Source organism: Lytechinus variegatus, chromosome 5 (genome assembly GCF_018143015.1).
Source record: "Lytechinus variegatus isolate NC3 chromosome 5, Lvar_3.0, whole genome shotgun sequence".
Lineage (NCBI taxonomy): Eukaryota > Metazoa > Echinodermata > Echinoidea > Temnopleuroida > Toxopneustidae > Lytechinus > Lytechinus variegatus.
The window spans coordinates 4,218,677-4,232,832 of record NC_054744.1 but is presented as its reverse complement, the minus strand read 5'-3'; the positions used below and the strand labels follow the sequence as shown (position 1 = coordinate 4,232,832).

Below are 14,156 nucleotides of genomic sequence, written 5' to 3'. Positions count from 1 at the left end.
GCATGTATATATGTATGATTCAGTCATATATTATTTAATTGGAGAATGGACATTTGTTTATATTCTGCCTCCTGAAAACATCAATTGTTGATTTTTGACATGTTTGTATATTTTCTTCAGATTTTGCGAGACAGAGGCCAAGATGGAGATGTCCAAGTGATGTATGCCACTCTGAATTTCAATGAAGAGCTTACCAACCTTCCAGCACATGTTAGGTAAGAACCCCTTTGGATGCATGGGTGCTAGGAGCACCCCCTGAATTTTTTTTTGGGGGGAGGGTGCAGCTGATATCAACAATACCTGGAATATGAAATGATGTGACTTTGCTTACCGGGTAAATTAACTTGACTTAACCTTATTGTAGTCATCTTGGTACTGTACTAAGTGATTGTACGCTTATGTTGAACAAGTGTTAATTTCAGAATATCAAATATATCAATAATAAGATTAATTATAGTGGGACTTTTGCCAGAGGATAGAAAGTGCAACTTTTATCACCCAAGCTTTAGCTCGAACTACCGCTTTATCGACATCACTTAGTGCATTCAAGGAATCAATCCTACCGGTACCGATTCACCTCACCTGGATGGAGTGCAGCACAATGTGGATGAATTTCTTGCTGAAGGAAAGCAAGCCATGGCAGGGATTTGAACCCATGACCCTCTGTCTGAAAGACGAGAGAGAACCACTAGTCCATGACGAGCCCACATAAGGCTATCTTTCTAAAATAATTCTCTTGTTTCAGGAGAGCCGAGGAGGGAGAGGACTTTGTAGCGACGCAAGGTATGGTGTTGTTTCTGGCTGGTCAAGAGACGGCCAATGTCACCATCCAGCTTCTCGACGATGCCATTCCCGAGACGGAGGAGAGTGTCTTTGTCTATATCATCAGTGCCACGATTGTCAATCCTGCTCAGAACAACCCAGGTAATAGTTAGAACTCATTTGAAAGAGATGTAACCATTTTTGGGGGTCATTCTATTGGAATGAATTAATGCATAAGTGAATGAATGAATGAGTGAATGAGTGAATGAATGAATGAGTGAATGGATGGATGAATGAATGAGTGAATGAATGAGCAAATGGATGGATGGATGGATGAATGAGTGAATGAATGAGTGAAATGATGGATGGATGGATGAGTGAGTGAATGAATGAATTAATGAGTGACTGAATGAATGAATGAATAATGATGGGATGGATAGACAGAGAGATGAGTGATTGAATGAATAAAGTAAAAATATAAGAAAGATACATGTAAATGATTGGAGAATGAATGAGTGAATTACTGATAATTGGCTGCATTAATAAAATGTGAGAAATTAAATGAAAATGAATGAATCAGTATATGAATAAATACCGAATAAATATATTATATGAATACATTATTTGCAAATCATGTATCTTCTAATTTACAGTGGCAAATTCTCCCAGAGTTGGAACTGAGAACATCGGTGAGGTGAAGATCATCGCCAATGACAATGCAAATGGCGTTCTACAGTTGTCGTCAGATCAAGTTTATGTGATGGAGGGACAGACCCAATCTGTTATTAATGTCACTCGATCAGCCGGGACATTTGGCACTGTAAGTTTACGCACCAAACACCTTAAAACCTTAAACTCTTTTGTGTTTCGATTGCATCAATACACAACCGTAGATGTGTTTCATTTGCATTGTTTGCACAACCACATACTATTGTAATTTTCGTTTTGTTTTTAATATATTCACTTTCAAAACCACTAAAAATAAAAATCAATACATTCTGATGCAGACACAGGAATTTCATTGAAAATAAAAGAGAAGAAAATCAATAAAACCCTCCTCACAAAAAAACAATGGTCAGGTTCATTGTTAGAAGTTGTGACACATGGTACTTATTTGAAATAGGCGATTTTGTCAGATATACTTTGATCAGTTGGAGATTTACTCCCTTTTATTTTCATTATGGTATGAGCAATTTATGTCAGATTGTCATGAGTTTGGTATGAATACAAACAAATCATGCCAATTACACAAGAAATAATAAAAAAAGGGCCAAAGTTTTTTAATTAGTGATCCAATAAATTTACTCATGGCAAGAAAGCCCATAAAACAAGTTTTACTACACAACATGTCCTGTCTATTAAAATGTTTAGATAAAATTTACAGCCTTCTAAAGAACAGAGTTTTACACTACATGTGCATGTATTTAGAGTTCACTGGGAGCTGCTACAATAATGCAACACATGGGGTTTACAGGTCAACATATGAAGGGTAAAATGTGGATAAAGTCTTGGTGCTTAAGTCTTTATAATGTAATAACGTACCTCCCACTCTGAATAGAGACTTGCAGGTAAATATAGGTCTACATAATGTAATAATGCACCTCCCATTTTAATAGAGACTTGGCAATGTACATCAAAATTACTATCTCAATGTGTAGGTAAAGTTTTCCACTGTTAGTCTACATAAATACTTTAACTGAGATATGATCTTGATCTATTTAATTTTCAGTAACTGACATGGCTAGTTCATGCTACGTTAGCATGAATGCTTGTAAGCAAGAATGCTTATAAGCAAGTACCAGTAACCAGAGGACTGAAGGGACATGACAATGAGAATAAATGCCTCACCAAAGGGCGCTAGCACAAGTTTGAATCAAACCAAGGTCCCTGGTTTCTGAACCCAATGCTCGACTGACTAAGCAAACACAACTTAATATCATCACTTTTCTCTATGATGATATCCTTAATCTCGATTCTTAAGATGATTTCTTTAATGCCTAACCATTCCAGGTGACCGTCAAATTCCAAACCATCCCTGGAACCGCAGAGGTCGGAGTTGATTACTCGGTGACTTCAACCGACGTCATCCTGTATGACGGCGAGACGACCAAGCCCCTCCCTCTAGAGGTCATCAATGACCAGACTCCGGAGGTCGCAGAGACATTCAGGGTCGTCTTGTTGGAGCAGATTACAGGGGGCGCTGTTCTGGGGTCACCGGATGAGGCAGAGGTCATTATTGAGCAGTCCGATGACCCATATGGGAACTTTGGTGAGAAGAATTGCACTGTATGAAAAAAACAAAAAAAAATTGTCATCGGATTCAGTAAAGCAATTTGCCTTGGATGTTTTAGTCTTTTGAGACAATGTTTGAAGCTTTCACTGATATTACACTAAATGAAATGAATCGATCAGTCATGAGTTTTAAATTGTTGCTCAGAATCATCAGTTTTACCATTATTACATTATGAAAGTAGGTAGAGGCGGTAAAATTATTGAAATAAAATACATCTAGACATACTGGATATAAATAAAAGAAAATTCTTGGTGTCGTGATATGTTTAATAATAAAAGTTTTTTTAATACCTACGCACAGAAATATTATTGAATCAACCAGGATGAAGTAGCATACATTAGAACCATCCCAAATATTTGGAAATGTGTATTGTTTCCCATACATAATAAAGTAGTTTAATTGAAAAATAGAGTTGATTTCAGTTCCATTGGATGTTCATTTCATATGTGTAGATAGAAAGATAAGATTTATTGACTCTATCGACCCCCTCTCGGGGTATGAGAGTACAAACCTAAAAACATATTTACAAAAGATATTCAAATATCTGAATAATTATTCTCTTATGAATTTCATGTAGTAAATTTTTTGATAATTGGAAGTGATTTTACAAAGAACTTGAAATAATTGGCCCCTTTGCTTGTTTTTTTTCCTTCAGGATTTGGATTTTCTAGTCAGATTGTGACTGAACCAGAGGAAGGAGAGACAAGACAGTTGACGCTCAGCGTCATCAGGAGTGGCGGTACCATCGGTGTTGTGGCTGTCGAGTGGCAAGCAACAATCAATGGTAACAACATGTTATATTCAAGTTGAAACACCTCACTGAAAACTGATCCTGATCCAATTGATATTATGTGAAAGACCATAGTACGGATTGCAACAAACTTAAATTTTTGGAAGTGTCGATTCTAGAAAAAAATTCCAATCTTAAACTGATTATGTAAAAAGTCTTCTTTTGATGATTTTGTATTTGGCATACCAGGCGGAAATTAACTTCTTTTATTTTGATATTTCATATGCTAGTTATTATATATTTTCAACTACATGTAGATGTGGAAAAGGATATTTATCATTTTCATCATTTCAAAAGAAATTAAAATATCAGCATGATAGTAGACTTGTTAACTGCAAAAAAGGGGCTTACCGCTGCATTTTTTAGTACAAATGTCCCACTTGGCACAAATGTTCCTTGAGTCAAAAGAAAAAGATTCATCCAAAGAGACACGCTGCATCTATGCAAATAAGCAAGTAATTTGCATAAATTTGCATATTATGTCGATATAGTAAAAACAAGTAATTCAGAATAAATATTTCAACAGAACTGCCCTAAAATTGGAAATAAAGACTTAGGGTAAGACAGGGAAGAAAACTGTCATAAAATAATTGGGATATCCTTGTTTATTATTACCTAATTTACATAAATTATAATTTAAAACAGAGTATTCTTTCAAGAATCCTGAACTGTTTTTATAAATAACAGCAATTGATACAAAATGTCAACATTCTACATGAAAGAGAATATATTAGCGAAAACATCGATATGCTTCATGACAGTATTAGTGTCTTAATTTGCTTAGAAAGAGGGCAAATATGTCAAAATGTATGACGTGATATTGCGCTAAAACGAGACCAAAACAACCTCTATGTCACAGTCACACCCACGAATCGGACAATAAAGCGATCAATGGTATGTCATTCGAGATAACACAATCTCAACACAATAGCTTCCATCGGCTTCTCGTATCGCTTTTGTTGGTGTGTCTGCCACACCGTAATCTGTGATACATACGGGCAAAATGCATTTCGGTATCGGTAAAACACTATTAATTTTGTTTTATTTGTTTCTAATTGGTTTCTCTTGGAAAATTTACAGGAGACATTGCTTTGCAGGTTACTGCTTAAATGATGCTCTGGCACATGAATCATGACGAATGTACCCCACATCAATCCATATTTTAACTTTGGTAAAATATATGTCTTTTGGAGACCCCGAAGTGGCAAAACTGCATTCCCCCGATGCATTCTCGCTACTTCACAAAACCAGTTTGACTTGTATTATCGACTTGGAAAAGACAGATGTATGAGACATCAGTGAACATGTTTCCTGAAGATATTTTTTTATTTATTTAAGACTATACGTCCACGGGAGCCCTCCGAATTTACTCCATCCTCTCTCTGTATTTCGACACTAAATAAAAAAAATATCGTGTTTAAAAACCACCGGCAAGGCAAGTTGCGTTTTTGGTATAATAAAGCAACTTTCATATCTATATTTCATATTTATCTATATTAATAATATTATTAATGTTATTATTATTATTGTTCTTCAGTTTGTATTAATGTTCTAGCACAGTAAAGGCTATAACCCAACAGGAGCATGCCTAGGATACCCTTTTCCCTTTTGGTTTTATGTATTCAAAAATAGTTTATTGTCTTTAGAACTCTTAAAAGATTACTTTTGTTTGTATCAGGGGCGGAAATTTCTCCCAAAAGGTAGGGGGGACAAGGGTCTGGAAAATTTGACAAGCAAAAAAAATAAAACGCTATTACCTAAAATTAAAGGTCATTTTGACGAAAATATATTTGACAAGCAAAAAAAATTAATAAAAAAAAGGTCATGTCGTCCAAAAACGTACGTTTTATTCCCATTTGAGTGATATATTTCTTAGCATCACCAAAGACCCAAAAAAGTAGGGGGACATTCGATATTGTGTCCCCCTACTATTTTGAGTAGGGGGGACACGTCCCCCCTGTCCCCCCTGGGATTTCCGCCCATGGTTTGTATTGATATCTTGGAATAGATTGAGGAGAAAATACTCTACAATTGACATGTAGAAGAGCTGTAGTACATTGAAAACAAAAGCCACACGTAAGCTCTAAAATACTCAAACCCTTTTATTGCTTCCACTCTATGTTAAATTTAAATATTTTCAGAGCCCATTCGGGAGAACGATACATTTCTACTACACACAGTAAAGCCTCTTTACTTTCTCCTCTTAAAAAAAAAACAAACATAGAAGGCATTGTTTTAAATCTCATAAAATAAGTTCGTATACATGACGGTGGCCTGTCAAAGTTGCCCAACCCTTTATTTTGTTTTGCCAATATATATTTAAAATATCGTCTAAATGAAGCCCTCATCTAGAAAAGGGCACTTATTAAAGGCAGCATCTACATCACATAGAGGAGGCCCTGGTACTTGGAAGCGGGGGCTGAAGCACAACGCAAGATTTTCCGGACGAGGGGGCGGGAGGGGGGTGCTGCGTGTGTTATTCTTGCTAGATAGCACCCCCTGAAATTCCGGCAGATGTGACAAAACGAAAAAAAGAAACGTTACCCAAAAAAATTCATTTTGTAGTGCAATCCTTTTTGTTTATTTCCTGTAAAATTTATTGATGTAAATTTGAAAAACGAAAAAGGTTCAATGTAAAATTTTGATCCCAAGAAATCAAACAAGCTTCAGCCCCCTCTTCCAAGTGCCAAGGCCTCCTCTATATAATGTAGATGCTGCCTTTAATAAGTGCCCTTTTCCAGATGAGGGCTTCATTTAGACGATATTCTAAATATATATTGTCAAAACAAAATAAACGTTTTTTGGCAACTTCGACAGGCCACCGTCACGTACACGAACTTATATTATGAGAAATAAAACAATGCCTTCTATGTTTTTTTTCAAGAGGAGAACGCAAAGAGGCTTTACTGTAGTAGAAACGGGGCGTAACTACGGAGGGCATTGGGGGGCACGTGCCCCCCGATCGGCTGGCCCCTCCCCCTAAAAAAAGGGGGAAAGGGCGAAAAAGCGGGAGAAAGGAAGAGAAACGTAGTGGGGAAAGAAGAAATTATGTTCATTATAAATGTTATATTATAATTATGTTATATTACATGAAAAAGCATTTTTTTCCAACTTTTGAAACATAATTTGCTCACAGGGCCTATGATTTTATTGTTCCTGGTGCTCGCATAGACCGTTTAAAGAGATAATAATCCTGATTTACTAAAACCTTCTGTTTTCAAATCAATACTGTACACCAAATACATTACCTCGGAATTCGAGTCATAATTTTTTCATGAACTGACATTTGCTCTTTTTTATGACTACTTAAATTGATTGCCCTATTTAAGGTCTAATATAAAACATTTCCTGTCCGTGCTAACGTTCGCATTAGTTGTTTGGTGAGATGTCTACTCTTCAATGAATTTCTAAAATCAGTCCTTAAAATGTCTAGTTTTCTGATCTCAATATCAAAAATTTTCAGCTCGCGCTTCGCGCTCGCATCATTTGGTTTATGAATACGTACAGTCTTAGTGAATTCCTGCAAACAAACAAGACTTAGAATGCCTCTCTTTATGTCTGAATTTCCGAAATTTTCAGCTCGCGCTTCGCGCTCGCAGTATTTGAGTAGTGAGATGCGTATGATAATCATGATTACCATGTCTCCAAAAAATGCTCAATGTGTTTATATGTAATTCTAACAAAATCAGCAAAGGTTGGTACTAGCATTAGATGACTTTGCTGAGATATGTATAATCTTAATGGATTCCTAAAATATATTCCCCATTTTGGGTCAATATATACAAAAATTTCAGCTCGCGCTTCGCATTGTTTTGCGAGGCAGGTACATATTATGATTACAAAAAAAATTGCTTATAATGTCCCTTTTTAGGTCTGAATATAAAAAAATTTCAGCTATAATGATGAATGTAAAAATAAAGATATAGATATAAAAGTTGCTTTATTATAACAAGAAAAAACGCAATTTGTCTTGCCGATGGCTTTAAAACAAGATATTTTTGTATTTAAAGTCGAAATACGGAGAGGGGATGGGGTAAATTCGAAAGGCTCCCGTTGGCTTAAATAAACAAAAATATATTTTTTTCAGGAATCATGTCTGATGTCTCATACATCTTTGTTTTCCAAGTCAAACTGGTTTTGTAAAGTAGCGGGAATGCCGGGGAGATGCAGTTTTGCCACTTTGGGGTCTTCAAAAGATATATATTTTAACAAAGTTAAAATAAGGATTGAGGTAGGGTACATTCGTCATGATTCATGTGCCAGAGCTTCATTTAAGCAGTAACCTGCAAAGCAATGTCTCCTGTAAATTTTCCAAGAGAAACAAATAAAACAAAATTAATAGTGTTTTACCGATACCGAAATGCATTTTGCCCGTGTGTATCACAGATTACGATGTGGCAGACACACCAACAAAAGCGATACGAGAAGCCGATGGAAGCTATTGTGTTGAGATTGTGTTATCTCGAATGACATACCATTGATCGCTTTATTGTCCGATTCGTGAGTGTGACTGTGACATTGAGGTTGTTTTGGTCTCGTTTTAGCGCAATATCACGTCATACATTTTGACATATTTGCCCTCTTTCTAAGCAAATTAAGACACTAATACTGTCATGAAGCATATCGATGTTTTCGCTAATATATTCTCTTTCATGTAGAATGTTGACATTTCGTATTAATTGCCGTTATTTATTAAACAGTTCAGGATTCTTGAAAAAATACTCTTTTTTAAAATATAATTTGCATAATTTATGTAAATTAGGTAATAATAAACAAGGATAGCCCAATTATTTTATGACAGTTTTCTTCCCTGTCTTACCCTAAGTCTTTATTTCCAATTTTAGGGCAGTTCTGGTGAAATATTTATTCTGAATTACTTGTTTTTCCTATATCGACATAATATGCAAATTTATGCAAATTACTTGCTTATTTGCATAGATACAGCGTGTCTCTTTGGATGAATCTTTTTCTTTTGACTCAAGGAACATTTGTGCCAAGTTGGACATTTGTACTCAAAAATGCAGCGTTCAACCTCTTAACAAGTCTACTATGAGATGTATATGAAACAAATGCACTGTTGTAGATCTTGATGGATCAAGGCACATCGAGCTAATTCAAATTTTGTTTTCTACACATGTGTTTTATTGTTTGTAATGTATTTGATTCTACGATTTGTGGAGAAATATTGATTTAAGCCCTGGAAAAGAAAAATTTGTAAAATGTAAAAATTTCTTTGTGAAATTCTGGACATCTTTACTTGATGGTGATGTTGATGTTCTTTGCAGGTGAGCTAGCCGTAGATGATGTCTTTCCTACCGGAGGAACCCTTTACTTTGTATCCAACGATGTTACAAGGACTTTCACGCTCAATATTCTGCCTGACGATGTACCAGAAGAAAGAGAGGTACGTTGGACATATATCATATTATTTATATAAACCAATTGACTACCAAACTCTCAGATTTTTGTTCCTTGGCGTTTGTAAATATCTGGAGATATGAAAAATACATTTCATGTTCTTTTTTAGTTTGTTGCAAGTGGGATTACATTAAGGTGATTCTTTCTTTGCAGGATGTACTTGTACCTAGTGGATGTTACTGGCAGAAAAGAAGTTGTAAAAATCAGAAGTTATGAAATACATTTAGTCTTCATTTTTTACTTCATTCCAAGTGAGATTGATCTATATGTAATGGTGATCCTTTCTTTTGAAGAATGTTATGCTGCTCCTGGCAAATGCTACTGGCATAGAAGAGGTTGCTAAAAATAAGAAGATACAAAATACATTTCATATTCATTTTTAGTTCATTCCAAGTGAGATTAATCTATATGTAATGGTGATCCTTTCTTTGCAGAATGTTGTACTGCTCCTGGTGAATGCTACCGGCGGAGGAGTGGTCGGAGACCAACCTGAAGCCATCATCAGTGTAGAAGCTAATGACAATCCTCATGGCACGGTGGAGTTTGCCTTGGAAGATAACCTCGTCCAGGAGACGGATCAGCAGGATGAGATCGCTGCATTGAGGGTCATTAGGAGGTTGGTATTGTAAATGTGTAGTTTATTTATTTTCTTCAGCAAATTGGCAACATGATTCTTCTGAAGGTTACCATGATGAAAAAGAAGAATAGTGTAGTGGTTTCATGCTACACCATGTAATCTTTCATGGGCATATGTTTGAGTTTGGTTGGTCCTTTTTAGGACCAACATACACATGTATGCCCACGAACGATTACATGGTGTACCCGTGAAAAACTACTTCATTCTTCAAATTGTGGAAATCATATTTGAAGATGTAATTTATTTATTTTTCTTTTGCAAATTGGTAACAAGGGAATTTTAGGGTTTTTGTCTCACCTGCATAGCAGAGTGAGACTATAGGCGCTGCTTTTCCGAATGGCGGTGGCGTCAACATCAAATCTGAACCTGAGGTTAAGTTTTTGAAATGACATCATAACTTAGAAAGTATATGAACCTAGTTCATGAAACTTGGCCATAAGGTTAATCAAGTATTACTGAACATCCTATAAGAGTTTCATGTCACATGACCAAGGCCATTTAGGGTCAATGAACTTAGACCATGTTGGAGGAATCAACATCAAATCTTAACCTGAGGTTAAGTTTTTGAAATGTCATCATAACTTAGAAAATATATGGACCTAGTTCATGAAACTTGGACATAATAGTAAACAAGCATCACTGAACATTTTGTGCAAGTTTCAGGTCTCATGATTAAGGTCAAAGGTCATTTAGGGTCAATGGAAATAATGTGTTTCAAATTTGTGCACCTATTTGTCACTTCTGTTTGCCCATTTCCAAGCAAACGGAAGTGAAAAAATAGGTGCCAATTTCATACCCAAAAAAATTAGCAGAACATGATTTAGAGTCGAAAACGCAGCCCCACTAGCATTACCAACTTATGCTGGCGAAAAACGGCCAGCATAAATAGATAATAACAAGACCAGGATACAGTGAAAAGGTTAGAGGTTAGGCATGTTGTATAGTCTTGTGTTGTACATGGCTGTATGATGATGATGTGATGTTGGTTTACTTGGTTACATGTGTCACTGTATCCTGGCCTTGTGCGCTCGGCTGCCTCCAATTGAGGCCTAGGCGAATCTCCCTTATAAACCTGTCCAGAGTATATGTGTTTTTTTCATGGTTGGTAAAAGTTGAGCACGTCTTGTCAGGCTTGCCATAAGGCCATGAATATTGATGACTTATTTGAATGAGATGTAATTATTCACCAGTCTTACATGCATATTCATTCTTGACAGTCAGAAAGCTTTTATTATAGATCCTATCCATTGATCACAGGTGAATGGGATACCCCGTTACTAGGTTCACTAGAAAGAAGCATTCACAAACTGAAAACTCCTCACTAAGGAATTCTTTTTATGTCAACCTGTTATATATACACATTACAATGGGTGATATTTACACATTGTTGGACTGTCAATGGTTATGGAAAGAAAGTGAAGCAGTCCGTATCATATTCAATACAACCAATTGTTGAATGATAGTAACTTTGAACTAGGACTTGTGTCTTGATTAATCAATGCCACAATATTGTGATATCAACATGAAAAAAAAAACCTTCTACCATTGTTTTCTCTTCTCTCTCAGTAATGAATAAGTTTATTTTTTTTAAATGGCTCTTTATGCCTTTTAGCCTATTAATATAGTGTTTTTGTCTCACCTGCATAGCAGAGTAAGACTATAGGTGCCGCTTTTCCGACAGCTGCGTCAACATCAAAACTTAGAAAGTATATGGACCTAGGTCATGAAACTTTCATGTCACATAAGGTCATTTAGGGTCAATAAACTTTGGCCGAATTGGGGGTATTTGTTGAATTACCATCATAACTTTGAAAGTATGTTGGTCTAGTTCATAAAACTTGGACATAAGAGTAATCAAGTATCACTGAACATCCTGTGCGCATTTTAGGTCACATGACCAAGGTCAAAAGTCAATGAACTTGGCCATAATGGGGGTATCTGTTGAATTACCATCATAACTTTGCAAGTTTATTGATCTGACTTTTGAAACTTGGACATAAGAGTAATCAAGTATCACTGAATATCCTGTGCAAGGTCAAAGGTCATGTGAGGTCAATGAACTTTGGCCACATTGAAATACCTCCAATCTTTATAAGTGTATTGGTCTAGTTCATAAAACGTGGAAATAAGAGTAACCAAGTATCACTGAACATCTTGTGCGAGTTATAGTAGTTTTCATAGTCAGCACTGCTGCTATGTTGAACTGCGTGGTGCAGGTGAGAGGGCCAGAGGCATTCCACTTGTTTGTGCTTTATTTCTGGACGTTTGTCATTTCATTATCACTTTTTATGTTCATTGGTTATGCCCTTCTTTTATTTTGTGCGAAGAATTTGTGTCATGAGATCTCCAAAAATGCAGAAAATACTCCTAAACATATGCATCTTGGAATAAATATTTCTAAAACTAAAAGCTAACTGATTAATTGAATCATGAATCAGTTATTACCAGACTTTATTTTCTAAATACTTCTTATATCTCTCCATGGTAGTGGGGGAAACTTTGGCACCCTTGAAGTGACCTACAGCACCATGACCCTTGACATCATCTCAGAAGCCACGCTCGATGGCCAGACTCCGGTCAGTTACTACCAGTCACCAATAGAGGGCAGTCTTCAAGTGGCCAAGACGTCCTTCGATGTCTCCTCCTTCTCCAACACGCTCCAGGGCTGTGCCGAGACCTGTCTCCGCCAGCAGGCCTGTGGTGCCTTTGAGTACCGCGCCATAAATATGACGGTGCTGTGTCTTCTGACAGTGTCTTCGGGCACCGAGAGTGTTGACCTGAATACAGGGTTCATGCTTTACTTGAAGGACAGTGTCAAGGTCAGTTTTTTATTTATTCAGTTAGTCATTCCCACCAAGACATTAATGGACTAAAGATAGAATGATAATGTATTTTTTGGATCACTTCATTTTGCGAAATCATGTTAAATTGTATTTTGGTGGTAAATGACATAATCAGTACTTTACAAGTTACATGCAGATATTCTGAAAAAGGACAAGTGCAAGAATGATAGCGATAATTGTATTATTGTTGATGATGCATTGTAATGCTTCCATTCTCTTTTATGGATAGACTCAAGCCTTGTATGCGAGCCAGGCCATCGCTGGTGTCGACTACGAACCGGTGACCAGCGGAACGTTCCTGATCGGAGATGGAGAATCAGAAAGCTTCGCTCAAGTCATGATCCTCAACGACACCTTACCGGAACAGGATGAAGCGTTTGGGGTGAGTTAGTACCCTGAAGTAAAAGATTATTCGAGTTGATCTTGACTCGTGAATATTCTAGGCCCATTTCATAAAGACTCTTTAGAATAAAAAATGCACAATTTCTGCAATAGGTTTACTCTCGGCCAATAAGATTGAAGGATTTCAGTAGCTTTTAACTGATATTGTAAATTTGCTATTATAGCTAGTTTTATGAAAGAGGCCCCTGATCATCCATAGCTTAGGAGGAGTGACCCATTGACCCTTATTCTGAACTCGGGTTTAATTTAAACTCTGGGGAGCGTTTCATCAATATTTTCATCCGACAAGTTGTCAGATCTGACATCTTTCCATGATTTTTCATTTGCTGAGAGGCACTGTTCCTATGGTAACTGTCGGATAAAACGTCCGACAAGTCCTTTCATGAAACGCCCCCCCCCCTGGTCTCGCCAACTCTGTCGGTTAACAAACTTATTTCTATTCCCTTATTGCAGCTGAGCCTGATGTCTGTTCGCGTACGGAACAACAGCCCCTCCCCTCTAAACCTTCCAACCCTTGGCGATCGTCGGTCCACCCGTGTGACCATAGAGAACAACGACGATGCTAACGGTGTATGGAGGCTGTATAGTAACAGCCCAGATGCAACCGACGGCGGTCAGATGCTGGCCATCGAGGAGCAGCCTGGTCTCAGTGTCAGTGTGGAGCTTGTTATTGAGAGAGGGGGTAAGTCACATAATTTTGAATTGTGGTTTTCACATAAAGGACTGAGCTGTTTGAGATGTACATGGTGGGGGGGGGGGGTTATGATGGCCCCCTCTTCAGATCTAGGCTGCCATTTGCACGATCAGGCCAAAATTTGGCACGCATTCTTCACCACAAAAGCTACATGCTATTATAAAAAAAGTCCGAAAATTGTTCTATATCTATTATGAATAAACTATGCAAATTTAGTCATACATGTACATGTATGTGTTTATTAAAATTTGGTCCTAACAGTTGCACAAGACTTCAAAGAAAAAAGACATAAAAAAGTAATAAAAGAGATAATATTC

The 14,156-nt window shown here is 36.9% G+C and overlaps 1 protein-coding gene across 1 annotated transcript in view; it reads left to right on the top strand.

The window, feature by feature from the left end:
* Positions 1-14,156, top strand: part of LOC121415102 (adhesion G-protein coupled receptor V1-like) — a 109,675-nt gene that overhangs the window by 37,426 nt on the left and 58,093 nt on the right. The window contains exons 26-35 of the mRNA XM_041608198.1: positions 121-215; positions 746-924; positions 1,416-1,582; positions 2,773-3,031; positions 3,711-3,839; positions 9,131-9,249; positions 9,698-9,879; positions 12,389-12,719; positions 12,973-13,125; positions 13,599-13,827. Coding sequence (XP_041464132.1) covers positions 121-215; positions 746-924; positions 1,416-1,582; positions 2,773-3,031; positions 3,711-3,839; positions 9,131-9,249; positions 9,698-9,879; positions 12,389-12,719; positions 12,973-13,125; positions 13,599-13,827 — 1,843 coding nt within the window. The remainder of the gene's footprint in view (positions 1-120; positions 216-745; positions 925-1,415; positions 1,583-2,772; positions 3,032-3,710; positions 3,840-9,130; positions 9,250-9,697; positions 9,880-12,388; positions 12,720-12,972; positions 13,126-13,598; positions 13,828-14,156) is intronic.